We start from the raw sequence: 15,185 nt of genomic DNA on the forward strand, positions 1-15,185 counted from the left end.
ACAGAAACCAAGAATTGATTATCATAGACTGTTTTGTTACTGAACCAAAAATGTTAGTGAACTGGTGAGATGTACCTTTAGGGAATTGGAGAAGGTTTCTCGTATGGCTACACGAGGGGTGGATCTACAAATTTAGTGCTCTAACGCACAAGTTAGTCAATGAATCCAAAAAGGGGTAGATTTGGTTATGGTTAAAATCATACCTCAAACTTCATGTAGGGCACCTTATATATATATATATATATATATATATATATATATATATATATATATATATATATATATATATATATATATATATATATATATATATATATATATATATATATATATATATATATAGGGATAGGATCAAATGACACCAAGGTGTCAAAGTTTAATTTGACACCAAAATCTCAACCGTTAAAAGAATTGTAATGTTATACACCCTAAGACATAAATGAAGGGAGTAACTAGTGTGTTGTAATCTTATACACCCTAAGGTATAAATCAAGGGAGTTTTTTTTACACATTTGAGACCAAAGAAGGCATTTTTCCAATGCTCCTATATTAAAATCTTCCTGCCAAAATATGTTGTTTGCTGAGGCATGTTGAATTTTTGGTGTGTCGTATCTCGTCGACCGTCGATAAGCGGACAATTTAAGAACAGTTGGAGCTTGATACAAGTCTTAGACATGCATGTATTAGTTTTCAAATTCTCTCACTTCAATTTCCTTTCCCTGCTTAAGAGTTTCCTAAAGTTGCAAAAAGAATCTCAGCTATACAATAGAACAAATAAAGTTAACTTGAAGCTTAAGTTTTCAAGCATAGATTATTGGAACTTACCAGTTTCAGCTTCAAATCAGAGATTGTCTTCTCTCTCTGATGAGCAAAAAACTTCAGTGACTGAAAAAAGCAGTAAGCAAATCAGTCATGAAAGTGAAATGAAAAAAATACAAATAAAGGAGAATGACGAATGTAAAAAAAAAAAAAACATCACTTACTCCAATTCTCTGCATTTCAAGAGACCTTTGCAATGCTTTTCTTTTGGTTAGGAGATTTTTCGCGATCTTTTGTTTAGGTCGAGTATAGTTCTTACCGCGGTAAATAATAATAGCATGTCCCTCTTTTAGTTTTTCAACCGAAACTAAAATTCCGCCACTCTCTCTTTCTATAAACTGTGCAGTGTAGATGAGCCGACTGAGTAGTCTCTGCATCGTTATGACCTTCGCTACTTCCCTGAATTTCCAATGTTGATGCAGTCCTTCCAATACACCGTCGAAGATTCCTCTCCTTCCTGCGCTCGTTGTTGAGTATAGTTTCTTAGACAAGGCTATAGAGACTAATGAATAGAGACGAATCGAAATTCAAGAAGTGAAATTGGTTTACCGAGAACTAGGCAACTTCTCATCTTCAATCCCATCTTTCGGAAACATTCTCTTTCCTCGTCCGTCATTATTTCCAAGTCTATATCTTCTCCAGAAGGTTTCCGTGCAGCATTTAATTTCGATAATTCTATTGATGATCTCTCTATTTTCTTGTTAAGCTGCATAAAACATATAATTAATTTTAAGCGTGTATCAGAATCTCACAATGAAAAACTTTACAACAAAGCGGAAAAAACCAATAAACCAAATCTCACAATGAAAGCTTTACGCTGTTGCGCCTTTAATTCCTTCTCCAATCTATATATCTCTGCTTCCAATGGAACGTTTAAATCTACATCGACTTCTTTTATACTCTCGTGTTTATTTCGGATTTCCATATATTCTGTCAAACTTCCACTTGTACTAGTCTCTTGCGGCAGTTGAAATTCTTCGATAGAAGAAAAGGCTTGAATTGCTTTCAACCGAGCAACTTCTTCGTAAACTTGACAACTTTTAAACTCCAATTCTCTCCTTTTTACCAAATCTGCAACTCTTCTTGGAAGGAAATCTTTTCCCCTGTAGAGTAATATATAAAACTTGTTGCGCAACAATAGAACTCCTCCGGTGAGACGCTGTATTGTAAAAACATCAAAGTTATTCATATCGGTTTCCCGAAACATAAACCGAAACAAGCTAAAACATATATACAACATGAAAACCTTACCAATCGCTCGAAATTAATAAAATTGATCTCTAAGCAACATGAAAACTCAAGCTCATATACATAATACAAACCGACTAAACCTAAACCTGAGAGGTCTAGGATTAAAAAGTAGATTTTCTATGAAACTTGCCTTCAGTTCATTGGCCATTGTTTCATTGTCGGTATTCTGAACTCCGTACTTGATAGCAATTTTCACGATATGACTCTTGTGCCACAACTTTAAGATAGCAGCAGCTAAGCCTTGAAGTCCTTTGTTTCTTCCTTCATAATAAAGATCGAATTGCATCTATTTTTTAGCATCAACCATAAAACAAGAAAATAAAAATATATAATATATTTTCAGCCTGATAAGAAATTGAAGTACTTAATCAAGAAGGAGGGTACTACCGAGAACAAAATGAGTTGGTAAAGGGTGCGAAATCCTTCTGAAGTAAGTTAGTTCACCATCAGTTAGTTTTACTCTAGCATGAGGTGGACAGAGTCTAAACGGGGGCTTAAATCCAGGAACCACTTCTGGAAGCAAGTCAGCATCAACCGGAAGCGGCGTGTTCATCCACCAATCAATGAATCGAGGTCCTAAGCCGTCCAATAATCTATCACATTCCCTCTCATACAATGATCCGCTGGTCGGTTGATAATTCACATCATGGATATCAGTTGATTGAGAATCCTTATGATCAACATTCCTGCTCAGTATCTCACTTGAAGTTTGGTCGGATTCATCCAGGTAATGGTCACCTATGGTGGCTGATTTCACCTCGCTCGTTTCATAAGAATTTTTTCTTTGACTAGGAATATAACCGGTATGGATCTTTGGAGAACCTTTAGAATTTAACTGATAGTCGCATCCTCTGTAAACCACAAGAGCATCCTTCTTACTCCAAACAACCAAGCCTCCAGTCTTTGTCTATTCAAACATGAAATGAACACTATATAGCCATCACATAACACGGAAGGATAGTGCATATAGCACAAAATAGAAAACTATATACAAATCAAAGCAATTTGATTGATATTTCCTATTACAAGATTCATACCACTAGAGCGACCCAATAGTCGATAGTCCAGCTAATCTTTGATAGGTTTTGATAGTGATAATATCTTAAAATCTAATTGAACTTAACTAAACCAAACAAAACAACCTGTAAGATGAGAGATGCCTCCTATTATAAACACATTTTCAGACCATATTTCATCTAAACAACATTATATCGGATTTGTATAACCGTTCCAAGACACAAACAGTCAGACCCTCAATGAGAATTGGTTAAAGTGGATCAGATCAAAATTCAATGCTCAACATTTATAGACATACTAGCAAAATTAGTTTGGTTTTAGAAACTATGTTCATTATATTTCATTGATATACTCGGACAATGTAACGATTTTTTCACTATCAATTAATTATAGTCGTTGCCTCGTTGGATCATTAAAAATACTACACTTAAATAATATCTACCTTAGTGGTTATACAAATGAGGACCGTCTTTGAGGACGAACTACCGCACAGGATCCAAAATTTATCACAGCTAAACCATAATCAACTTAGACCTCATAAAATGTTTGTCAAAGTTAAACTATAAACTATAGTTAATTATGGTCTCTATTTGTTTTGTCACGGTTAAACTGCGACTAATCTACACATTGCCTCGAAAAATTGAGACTTCGTTGCAAATGATGGTTTGTGGTTTGTGATTGGTTGAGTGTATGTTTTACTTTGCGCATGAAAATTAATCTCTTGATAAACAAAGAGATCATATAAGAATGGGGAGAAAGAAGCCTAACCTCAACAATTTCTCTAGCTCTATCCATATTTTGACATAAAGGGATATCAAATTTAACCATAGCAAGTTCATTTGTCCTCCAAGTCCTTCTAATTTCCTTCACAACATCTTGTGTGACACCAGCTTTCTTAACCTTGACCCAAATCCTCATTTTTGCAGCCTCACCTCTTAACCTTTGAAGCAGCACCTTATCAAGAGCCAAATCCGCAGAAGTTACAATTTTCTCCTTCTTCACCTTCAAAAAAATCAATCTTTTCATCCTTCTCCCATGGCATTCTCCCTTTAGTCACAACCTCCTCATTCTCCATCAATCTCTCCAAACAAGCCCCAAAGTTTTCAACTTTTTTAGAACCCATTTGAGTTTCAGCACTGTGAAGCTTCTCAACTTTGTGGGCAATTTTCTTCAAGGCTCTTTTGCCTTTAACTAGTTTACCGGTTAAGGATTTGTCTGAAAGGTCGCGTTTTTGGACGTTGGAATTGGGAAGGTCTTTGGGTTGGAGAAGAAGGGGAGAATTCATCCATGGAGGTGTTGGGGCTTTGAATTTGATGGAAACATCATCGTTGTGAGAATGAGAGATGTTGTTGTTGGAAATTGGAAGGGAAGTGGGTTTGTGGTGATTAAGGTTGTTTTGGGGGTTTGAGGAAAACGAGGAAGATGAAATATGAACAACAGAATATGATGATGTTTGAGTCATTAGTAGCTTGGCTGGACAAATGATCATTAGTAGCTTGGTTGTTTGAGTCATTTTTAGTAATGTGATTGTAATGTGATTATGTAAGTACTTTTACTAACTTTGTAGATTTTTTATAGTAACAAGTTGTTCTATGAATTTGTCTTAATTAAATTTAATTTTTAAATTATGGTTATTTAAGTATACAATGAATGATATTTCAGAAAATAAAAAAATATTAGGTTTAAATTTTCCTGCGGATATTTTCTGCGGATTTAGCTGCGGATGTTTCCTGCGGATTTAGCTGCGGAATTACCTGCGGAATTTCCTGCCGAAAATATTACCTACGAAGGTTTTAGCTGGGGACGTGAAACCGCAGGAAAATCCGCAGGTAACATGTTTCCTGCGGAAATTTAGTTAAAATCCGCAGGAAATTCGAGTATTTCTAGTAGTGTTTGTAAAATTATAAGTTTTAATTTTTTTAGGGTTTGTTTAGACTGAAATATTTTTGAGCTATAGCTACGGGTGGGATTCAGACATACTAATATGGCATGGCATAACCTACCGAGACTCAGATTACATTAATTTGTTTTAAGCATAATTAATCAACAAGTCCTTTAATTTAATTTGATGTTTCGATTTAATCTCTTAACTAAAAATGTTATACTTTAGTCCCTTAAAAACACTTATGTTAATCAATTTGGTCCTTTCCGCCATTTTTTGTCAAAAATCGTTAGTTTTAATGACGTAGATTTAAAACAAAGCTCAAGATATAGCGGATTGGGTTGGCATAGGGAATTTCAAGGCGGACGGTTTTAAGGAAAGCTTCTTGCTGTGGATCTCCTTTTGTAAGAAGCGGAAGTGGAAAAAAAGGAAAAGAGGGAGTGGTGTGGGTGGCGGTAGTTTGGTCGCTTTGGAAGGCGAGAAACGGTATAATTTTTAGGGGAGATTCGTGGAATATATCGGATATTATATGGGAAATCAAAGCTTTGGTTTGGAGGTGGATGTTTATTAGGAAAATTACCCAACCTAATTTTAGTTTTTATGAGTTTAGTAGAAATCCGAGTTTTTATTTATGGTAATGGCAATTGACGTGTAATTTTCTTATCGAGTTTTTATCTCGATCTCTTTTGTATCATGATTTGAGAACTTGGGTTCTCCGTTATTAATATATCTTGATTTAAAATTAAAAAAAAAAACCAAGCTCAAGATACATTGTTGACTCATCATATGTGTTAAAAATCAAATTTAATAAATTGTTGTAGTTGTAACATGAAGCAGCCGTAAACAAGTTGTTTATAGAACAAATTATAAAATAACTTCCAAAATGTCATTCCAACACCTTAACAAGTTATACTTAATTTGTGTTGCACTGTCAGCATCAATGACAAATTGGTTTCGGTGCACTACCTGCAAAGAGATTAAGAAGAAAGAATAAATTAAATTAGACTTTATGGAGCTCTGTTAAGTCAGTTCAATTGATAGCTGTGTAAAGATATTAATTGCAGAGACGTGAGTTCAAATTTACGACATTCGGTTTGTTCACCTTTAAAAGAGTGAATTTCAAATCAAACCATAGCAATAAAACAAAGGCTTGATTTTCAGTTTTGCATTGCATAATAACTAAAGCTATTTCATACACATTAACTTTCTTAAGAAAAACGTAATTTCTTTTAGGAGTAAATCTGAGAAGAAAAATATCTTACATTCTTAAACTTTAACAAGACGCTCTCCTAATCTTGGCAAATAAGGCATCCATGATTCGAGAAGACCTTTCTCTCTTTCTTGCTTAAATAACAATGACTCGGAGTTGTTATCTTTCTCAATGATGGTCTTAATACCACCATTGAAGCAACAAATTTTGAACGCACGTTATCGCAATACCGCAAGTTGATCTCTCTCAGGTGTGTGCAATTATATATCACATGCTTCACTCCTTTCTCGGTGACATAATCACAACATGCAAGGTTCAGTGTCAAAAGTTGACAACAATAGTTTGAGATCACATAGAGTGCTTCATCAATAACTTCAGTAAATGACAAGTTTAACACCTCTAATTTAGAAACTCCAAAATTTATTCCAGGTAGCTTAACTTTAGAACAATCTTTTAAGTTGAGATGTTTAATCTTTAAACATCTCCTTAAAACTTGACCAACACCTTCTTCAGAAACGTTGCGACAACCATTCAAATCAAAGAGCTGCAGATTAGGGAAAATAGAAGCAAACATTATGATGCTTTCGTCACTTAACCACGAATTAGAAGCCAAATTGAGATATTTTAATTGAGGGTATACACATACACCAGAGTCTATACAAAAATTAGTATCATGTATACTCTCCCATCCAATTTCTTTCATTTTGATCTCACCAAGTGTAGGACAGTTTCCAACAAGTGCAACCAATGTTGATTGTGTGAGCTTCTTACATTTGCTAAGATTTATAGACACCAAATCACTCAGAAATAATGACAATTCAACAACATGTGCATCCTTTAGGAAACCAGCATTTTGAAGATCCAAATGTTGTATATGTTGACACTTGGATAATAGATTAAAGATTCCAACATACCTATAGCCGGTGCAATATTGGAGGACAATTCTCCTCAGAGGCAAACCTTCCCTTGCAATATCGGATAGCACCTCATCGGAGATATTAAGAAAAAACAAATCAAGACAAGTCAAACTCTTCAAATGCACCAAAGAGTCAATGAAAGGTGGAGTAATGTTAGTTGCAGGTTTGGAAAAGGAAAAAGACCTCAATGAAGGTCTCTCAGAGAGAGCTAACGCCATGCCTGCAATAGTTATTTTAAAACAGCAATACAGGTTGGCCTCTTCTAGATGCTTGCAATTCTTAAACAGATGGAAAATCATTTGATCGTTGATATAACTATGACCAGAGAGGTTAACCTTACGGAGTTTGAGAAGTGCTAGTGTAAGCGCTTCTAACTTTTTGAGGTATTTACCGCGGCATTCTTTGGGATTACTGAGGTCGAGTTCTTCGAGTAAAGGAAAACAATCGGCAATGAGTAAGAGGTCCATGGTCTTGATAGAATGTAAGTTGGAACAAGTGAGAGAAGTCAAGGTTGTAATATTTTTGGAGAAAATTCTCAATCCATTGGCGGGAATTGTGGGTTTATCCGAGAGATTGAGTGATGTAAGGTTGAGTTGAAAACAAGATATTTGAGAGAGAAACATGTTGAGATCACCGTGGAAGCAAGTAAGGTTGAGGGATAATAGATTGGTGAATCTTTGGAAAAGGTTAGGGAGGAATGGATAGTAGAGAGTGAGAGAGGATCGGAGACGGTTAGTGATGGAGAGGAACTGTTTTGAGACAGTTGAGAGAAGCTTGAAATTGTCTTCATCGTCTTCTTTGAGGAATTTAAAGACCAATTCCCAACACTCATCTGGTAAATAATGAGATTGTTGTTTTGAAAATTTGAGAGATTTTCTTTTGCTTTTCATATTGATTGGAACAAATTTGTGATGGTTTAGGGTTTAGGTTAGGTTATGAGATATATATATATATATATATATATATATATATATATATATATATATATATATATATATATATATATATATATATATATATATATATATATATATATATATATATATATATATATATATATATATATATATATATATAACAAACTCAACGAAGAAGATTTTGTAAAAACAAATCGGTTGCAATACAAATACCATGTCAAAGTTTGTTTTAATCTTACGGAAAAATAGGTTATTAAAACAAAATAAAATCTTTCTCATAACACAAATATTTATGGTTGCATTTTTATTAGATCAATTTACTATCAATTTATCAAATAAAACAAAGTTAAATCTCTCTCAACACAAATATTTGCTGAATATAATTCGGCTAAATTAGAGGATTATATACTAAGATTTATTGCTCAAAAAATAAAAAATATATACTTTATAATTTTTATATAGCCTGTCAATGGTTACTAAATTTTGATCTTTCAAATAAATGAAGTAGAAAAAACCATAATAAATAACATTAAAGTATAGAATTTAATTGAAATTCACTAACGTCGAACGGTGAAAAGAAGTTTTACACTGTTGGTGAATCTCAACCGTAATTTGTTAAAATTATTAGATTTTTATTTTAATTTCTTTTAAAATAATTCATTTGAATGGTACTTATAAATTTTTTTTTTTTTACACTGACGGTGCATACAATTAATCGGTAAAGTATATGGTATTTATAGATTTAATCTTTTAAATATACTAAACTTTATTATTTCTCTACGGTCATTATTATAAATAAAATTGAATTTTTTATATTTTCTTTTTATAAAATATTTTTTATGTTTTTAATAGTTTATATCTATATATATGCCAGATGATGGAATGAACAAGAAATCAATTTTATTTATATTATCAATTTTAATCTTTACTAACATTTTAATACCCAAAATTAAATTTTTGAATATAATTATAATAAATAACATTAAATTATATGATACTTATAGGTTTATTTAAAATATATTAAAATCTATTATTTATTTTCAGTCATTATTATAAATAATACTATAATATCAAATTTAATCTTTAATAAAATTTTAGACTCTTGCTATATAATTATAGTAAATAACATTAAAGTATAAGATACTTATAAATTTAATCTTTAAAATATATTAAAATTTATTATTTCTCTTCCATCGCTATTATAAATAAAATTGATTTTCTTTCGTTTTAATATATGTAAGTTTATATATATATATTTTTTTAACAAACTAAAATGATATATTGAGCACTAAAAAACTCTTCCAGCACAAGAAATACAAGAATTACAAATGTAAAGTAACATCAACACCTTGAATTAAAAAACGCAACAATACATTGCATAGGATACATCCTCTAACTCTTGTAATCAAAAATAAATTATTGGAAATAAATAGAAATCAACGAATGAGTAATAGTATTTTGATCATTTCTTTAATATTGTACTTTCCAAATGATCCACACAAAGTGGTTATGTTGTTCCCATAAATAATTCTAAGTAACTGACGAAAACCCTAACCAACCAGACAACATTGGCCGCAGTTTTTCATAATAATCACACCGAACAAATATGATATTTGTTCTCCACCTGTCCACACTCTGCTATACTTAATTGTTCCTCATCATTGATAATTTGACGCCTAACCAAACTATCTTACTTATATTTTATGGACCCCATTGAAAAAGGAATGATAATTTAGGAATTATATTAATGATTTTTCACTACAAGAAAATTGACTTTCGGTGACACTCAAAAAGTGTCACTAAAAGTTAATAATCTGTAGGTAAATGTCTATTGGACTTTGAGTGACACCCACACTTGGCGTCAACTTTAAGGGGGTCTAGTGTGACACCAAATTGAATGTCACAATAACTTTTAGCTACGGTTAAGTTTTTCCCTACAGTGTCACTATATACAATGCTAGTATTACAAATAATAGAAACTCTAGCTACGGATTGTTTTCTTTTAGCTGTCACTAGAACTTCAAATAATATAATTTTTATTATATAAAAATATAATAAATTTATAAATTCAATTTTTAATTTAATTGAGAAATATTACTATTTAAATAAAAGTTACTCATTTAAAATATTTTCCATTACATTTTGAATCATGACAAAGCTAAATAACTAACATTAAACTATTATACCATTTTCTATTAAATAAAGTCAAATAGTTCAATATAGAAAGATTGATTTCATATAATATTGATAAAAACTAATTACAAAATAAATCATATCCTTAACATCTTAGTATATATCCAACTCCATATTATTTTCTATATTTGAATTTTCACATAAAATAAAATAAAATAAAAATCCTTTTCTTATATTTGTATGTTGATGTATCCATAACTTTGAAAGTCCTGCTATATTCACTTCCATGTATCTGCATCTAAATTTTTCCTGAAATAATAAATAAATAATGATCAATATGCAAACAAAACTAAATAAACTATGCATAACAATATAACACATCTTCTACAGAAGGATACAACTCAGTTTATATTCAAATTCAAGCTATTCAAATTTTTCAAATACTTGTTTGTCAGTACTTCAAATACCTGCAACCAATGAGATGTTATCAAATCAAAATAAATTAGTTCAAATTAATCAACACAAGATGTTTCGAGTATAGTCCAAAATTGTAACTTCAATATAGAACAAATAAATTGCAAGGTAAATTCTAGAAAGCACTCCTTTGGCCAACAAGATAACCTTCAATGAAATAGTTTTGGTAACACACAACAGAAAAATCAATTACAAGGAGGTAACCAATAGCCAGGAAAAAGATTAGTGCAGTTAAGAATTGGGTCCCCATATTTTAAACAGGAATCAAAGGAGACCCAAAATCTAGCCTACAATAATATACACATGTATTAGCAGTTAGTAGTATATGTATTGCATACTAGCATCAAAATTTGAACGTATATCATCTTTTTCTACATACAATTGTTGGAATTTACAGTTAATGTTAATTTCCAGGATCAAGTATAAAACCTACTAATAGAAAAAAGTTAGTTTTGGAATTGTATGATATTTTGAGTTCGAATAAATTGATCTAACTTATGAGCACTTCCAATCTCGCGTAATCCATGAATGGTAAATCCAGTTAGGTTTTACTTAAATCTAACTACCAGTGACTCATTCATAAATGGAAATTCTCAAAAAAAAACATAGACTCATTGAAGCAGTAGAAGCCGAGTGACAAAGTTTAAAGGGAGAAAACAAAACTCAAATAACTTCAAACAAATCCAAAACAAAAACCGATCTACACAGTAATGAAATAAAATCAACTCACCATTATATTCTTCCTTCCCAGACACAATCCATCTGTTATCAAATCAACTCAAGTACAATCACTTTCTCCTTGTTCGTATCATGTTGAGTCTTCCTGCCTGTGTATAGTAGCAAGTTTCGTTGTAAATTTAAATCTTGAAAATCTTAGCAGAGCACAAATTTGTAGAACATGAGTTAGTGGCTCTCAATGATAATTTGAAACAAACTCGTTCTTTTAAAAATACCTTGTGTTTTCTGCATGTTTTACTTGGTTTTCTTCCACCTGTAGAAATACATGATTACTGAAACCGAAACAGTCTTTAAAGTGAAGACAATCAATCATACAATAATGCTTAATATTTTACTTACAGTGCTAATCCCTATCGAGTTATTTCCTTGACTTGCAGTTGCCTCTTCGATTTGTAAGATTTCAGCTTCTGTAGTATACACACGTTCCAATGTGTAATTTTTATCATCAAGCTTTCTCATAAATCAATTAGTATCAAAATAATAACAAGTGTAAAAAACAAGGGTTTCTCAACTCTCCTAGTTAGCACACCTTTCAAAATTTGCATTCTAGTACTTAAATCATAAAAACAACATCACTGAAATCATAAAAACAAGGGTTTTAGGCCAAGATTTTCTTCTTTTTTCGGCTTAGTTGAATAAACAGGATAACTTTCCCACATGGGCAGTCCTCCATTGACATTAGGATAGAAAGTATCTGACATGTCAAACCTTCGGGAAAAGTCAATATGCCATGTAACTTCTAGCATATCCTCGTAGTCACTAAACCTAGCAAGGGAAATCACCAGGGTCGTGTAAACGTAAAATAGTTCACAAACATTGTCACAGCAGAGAGAAAATTCATGAACGCACTAACCAAGTCCGTGGTGGAGGAGGATACACGTCAGGAACAAAAAGCATTGGATAGAACAACCCCATGGGAGGAACCTATGCAATAGTATTTGTCAGTTGTCAAAGTCTAAGCATATGATTATGTAATGGCAAAATTTGAGGGCAAATGAAGAAAGAATTTGGCTGAGAACATGTACATTGCGAGCAGTAAGCCTTGTCCTGTGAGATCCAGGTGCCGCTTTATCCTCGTAAGAATGAACTACTGCAACAGCATCAAGTTGCCCCTCCTATAGAGAAAATACTAGATAACTTATATTGAATTCAAGTTTGGAGCAAGCTAAATTTAGAGTTTCACCACTGGTAGTCTGTGATTTGATGCATTTTTTTAATTCATCAGACACGTGTACCATTTCAATATGTTCGGCTATCATTGATCTATATATAATTTACTTTCTAAGAACTACAAAGTGGCAAAAGTATATTGTTGTTAAATGGCAGCCATGCCGGAATGGTGTAGCAGGTTTTTTTGATAACCGCCATGGCCAATCTGTGAAGAGATGCCGGCTACGGCGGTGCTATAGACTAAAATAGCATGTTCATATAGAGGAGTTTTGACCTTCCACCATTGACATAACTGCAAATGCATGCACGAGGGCAATGAAGAGATAACAAAGCTGAGAGAGAGAGAGAAATAAAAGGAAGAAAAAAAGAGACAGCAGCTTTAGGTATAAAACCCATGAGATGTAAACTCATGCTATAAATAGCTCCTCTTGTATTGTTCACAACTGTCGGTTTTCTCTCAACTATGAATTATTAAAAATGGCATATCGTATGAGTTAATATAATAAAGTAATAATTTGGCAAAATGAGATAAAGTAGTAGAACTCACTCTGATTTCGCATATATTTTCCAAGTCCATAACTATTTCAAAACACCAGAAACGCGTGCAATATAAAAATATATTTTGTACCTCACCGCCAAAAGTTAAAGTCCTTGCAGTTGATGGTAGAGCGGCTCCATCCTAAACAATGAAAGAAGTAGTTAACAACCAAAAACTTAGCCAGCTTTTATTTTTCAATCTATCTGAAGTCTAAACAATCATCAAGCATGGAGAAAATCCAATTTGATAGAAAATTTGAGGTACAAGTCAATATTCAAAATGGTAAATGTATGAGAAGAATGAGAAAAAAAATTGATCTGTTCATGTGCCAAACACTTTCCACAATGAAGCTCGAAGGAAAAGTCCATTGCATGAATTATTAGATGGGATAAAAAATGAAAAACAATAGCACTATTCTCCAACCATAAAACCCAAACCTAATTTCAATGGCAGGGGTAGCACATGTGATTACTAATGTATGCATATTAAAAGAAAATTAGCCTCTCTAAAACTTGAGACATGAAAAAATACACTGCATAAAGGCTTAAATAGTACTTCGCCACTAGTCACTAATATAAACAAAAGCTCCTATTAGAAAGAAACTCTCCTAACAATCAAATCACTATTAACATGAATGATTTCCCCACTTTCCTTCTTCAATCATATTCTCACTCACTAACATAATTGAGTTGACTCTAATGCCACAACAGTCACTAACTTCCTATTCACAGCTGAGTGGTTGAGCTTAGGCACAAACCCATAGTCCTATCATACAGTTAGAAAGAGCAACTTTGATCTCGACCCAAAAAAAGAGCAAGAGAATGCGAGGGTATGCATCTGCCGACAAAATGCTTGGTTTGTGAGTTGATGCACACACTAACATGCATATCATATCAAACTGTGATCACTAATTATATATCCTGAGCCTCTGATGAAATTGCTCACCATAATTGTGCAACTGCATAGTTTATGGATCATGGCATCTAAGACACCTTTTTTATTATCCCTTGTGAATCCTTACTTAGAATCATATAATTTTTGTCAAGTTTGCAAATATCCCCAATTGCATCAAAAACATCCACCAATAAGTGGCTAATAAAAATAACCACAATTATATCAAGGTTATTCAGATAATTAGTCTCTTCAAAATCAAAGTAATCTCAGCAATCACAAGTTTCAAAATATTAAGAAGAAACTTCTGATTTTATTGATGCTGAGCCACTTCTAATCTTAAAAAATACAAAATATGGTAACAAACATAAAACATAATCATACAATGAGAACCTCCAATTCTAGTTTAATTTGTGTTAGGCTGAAGGATCCAATTCTAATCTTAAAAAATACAAAATATGGTAACAAACATAAAACATAATCATACAATAAGACTTAAACAAAGAGCTCCAGTCAAAAATCCAACAAATTCACCTAAACTGATAATTTGATCCTAGGAAAACCTCAAAAACAAACTCTCTTAATTGCACTCCCAGCAAATAGATTCCAAAAACTGCTACAAAACACACTCGCTTGCCTAAAACCAAAAGCTGTAACTAAATTTTACCATTCTATGACACCAAGAAATCCTCTAAGCATCAAAGTGCTAAAGTAATAAATCACAAACCTAATTGAAAAATTAGACAAACAATAAATCACCTGAACTTGAAGATATGAAACTCAGATCAGTTTTTGGTTCTAAATCCCCAACGTACTCTATACCTGAATATGGAAATGAAAGATAAAATAGATGAGTTTCAGAATTGGAAAACCATTTTTGTGATTGAAAAAGGAATCTGAAACTCACAGTGAATGAAAGATGAAAAAGGAATCTCACAGTGATAGAACCATTTTTGTCAACGATTGGTGTGAACGATTGAACATTTTCAATTTGAGGGTGAAGAACGATTCTCGATTTCGGAGTGAAAAATGATTCTCGATTTCGGAGTGAAGAACATTTTTGATTTTGGGGTGAAGAACGTTTTCGATTTAGGGTGAGAAACAGTTTTCGATTTTGATGTTAAACTTTATTTTTAAATAAAGTTATACAAATAAAAGAGAAATATATATGGTGAGAATAAATATAAATAAAAGAGAAACTTTATTTTTACTTATTACTATATAAACT

The 15,185-nt window shown here is 32.3% G+C and overlaps 1 protein-coding gene, 1 long non-coding RNA gene and 1 pseudogene across 7 annotated transcripts; all 3 read right to left on the bottom strand.

Annotated features, from left to right (window-relative positions):
• Nucleotides 1-375: 375 nt before the first annotated feature.
• On the bottom strand, nt 376-4,580 carry LOC131643847 (chloroplastic group IIA intron splicing facilitator CRS1, chloroplastic-like; annotated as a pseudogene).
• A 1,678-nt stretch (nt 4,581-6,258) lies between these two features.
• LOC131651510 (F-box/LRR-repeat protein 3-like) lies at nt 6,259-7,986 on the bottom strand. Its single transcript, XM_058921173.1, has one exon. The coding sequence runs from the start codon at nt 7,984-7,986 to the stop codon at nt 6,259-6,261; it is 1,728 nt and encodes a 575-aa protein (XP_058777156.1).
• Nucleotides 7,987-10,295: 2,309 nt separating this feature from the next.
• On the bottom strand, nt 10,296-15,071 carry LOC131614392 (uncharacterized). 6 transcript variants are annotated; one of them, XR_009287649.1, is made up of 8 exons: nt 14,865-15,071; nt 14,717-14,779; nt 12,384-13,207; nt 12,212-12,282; nt 11,698-11,765; nt 11,574-11,611; nt 11,351-11,447; nt 10,296-10,455 (listed from the first exon to the last, which is right to left on the bottom strand). It is a non-coding gene; the product is annotated as an uncharacterized LOC131614392 (long non-coding RNA). The 6 variants fall into 6 exon arrangements; XR_009287650.1 differs by having other exon boundaries at nt 11,574-12,282; nt 12,384-12,473; nt 13,157-13,207; XR_009287648.1 differs by lacking the exon at nt 11,698-11,765.
• Between the last annotated feature and the right edge of the window lie 114 nt (nt 15,072-15,185).

Source organism: Vicia villosa, linkage group LG1 (assembly GCF_029867415.1).
Source record: "Vicia villosa cultivar HV-30 ecotype Madison, WI linkage group LG1, Vvil1.0, whole genome shotgun sequence".
Lineage (NCBI taxonomy): Eukaryota > Viridiplantae > Streptophyta > Magnoliopsida > Fabales > Fabaceae > Vicia > Vicia villosa.

What these genes read in the sequence shown, in the direction of transcription:
- LOC131651510 (XM_058921173.1), bottom strand. Translation starts at nt 7,986, where the DNA reads ATGAAAAGCAAAAGAAAATCTCTCAAATTTTCAAAACAACAATCTCAT.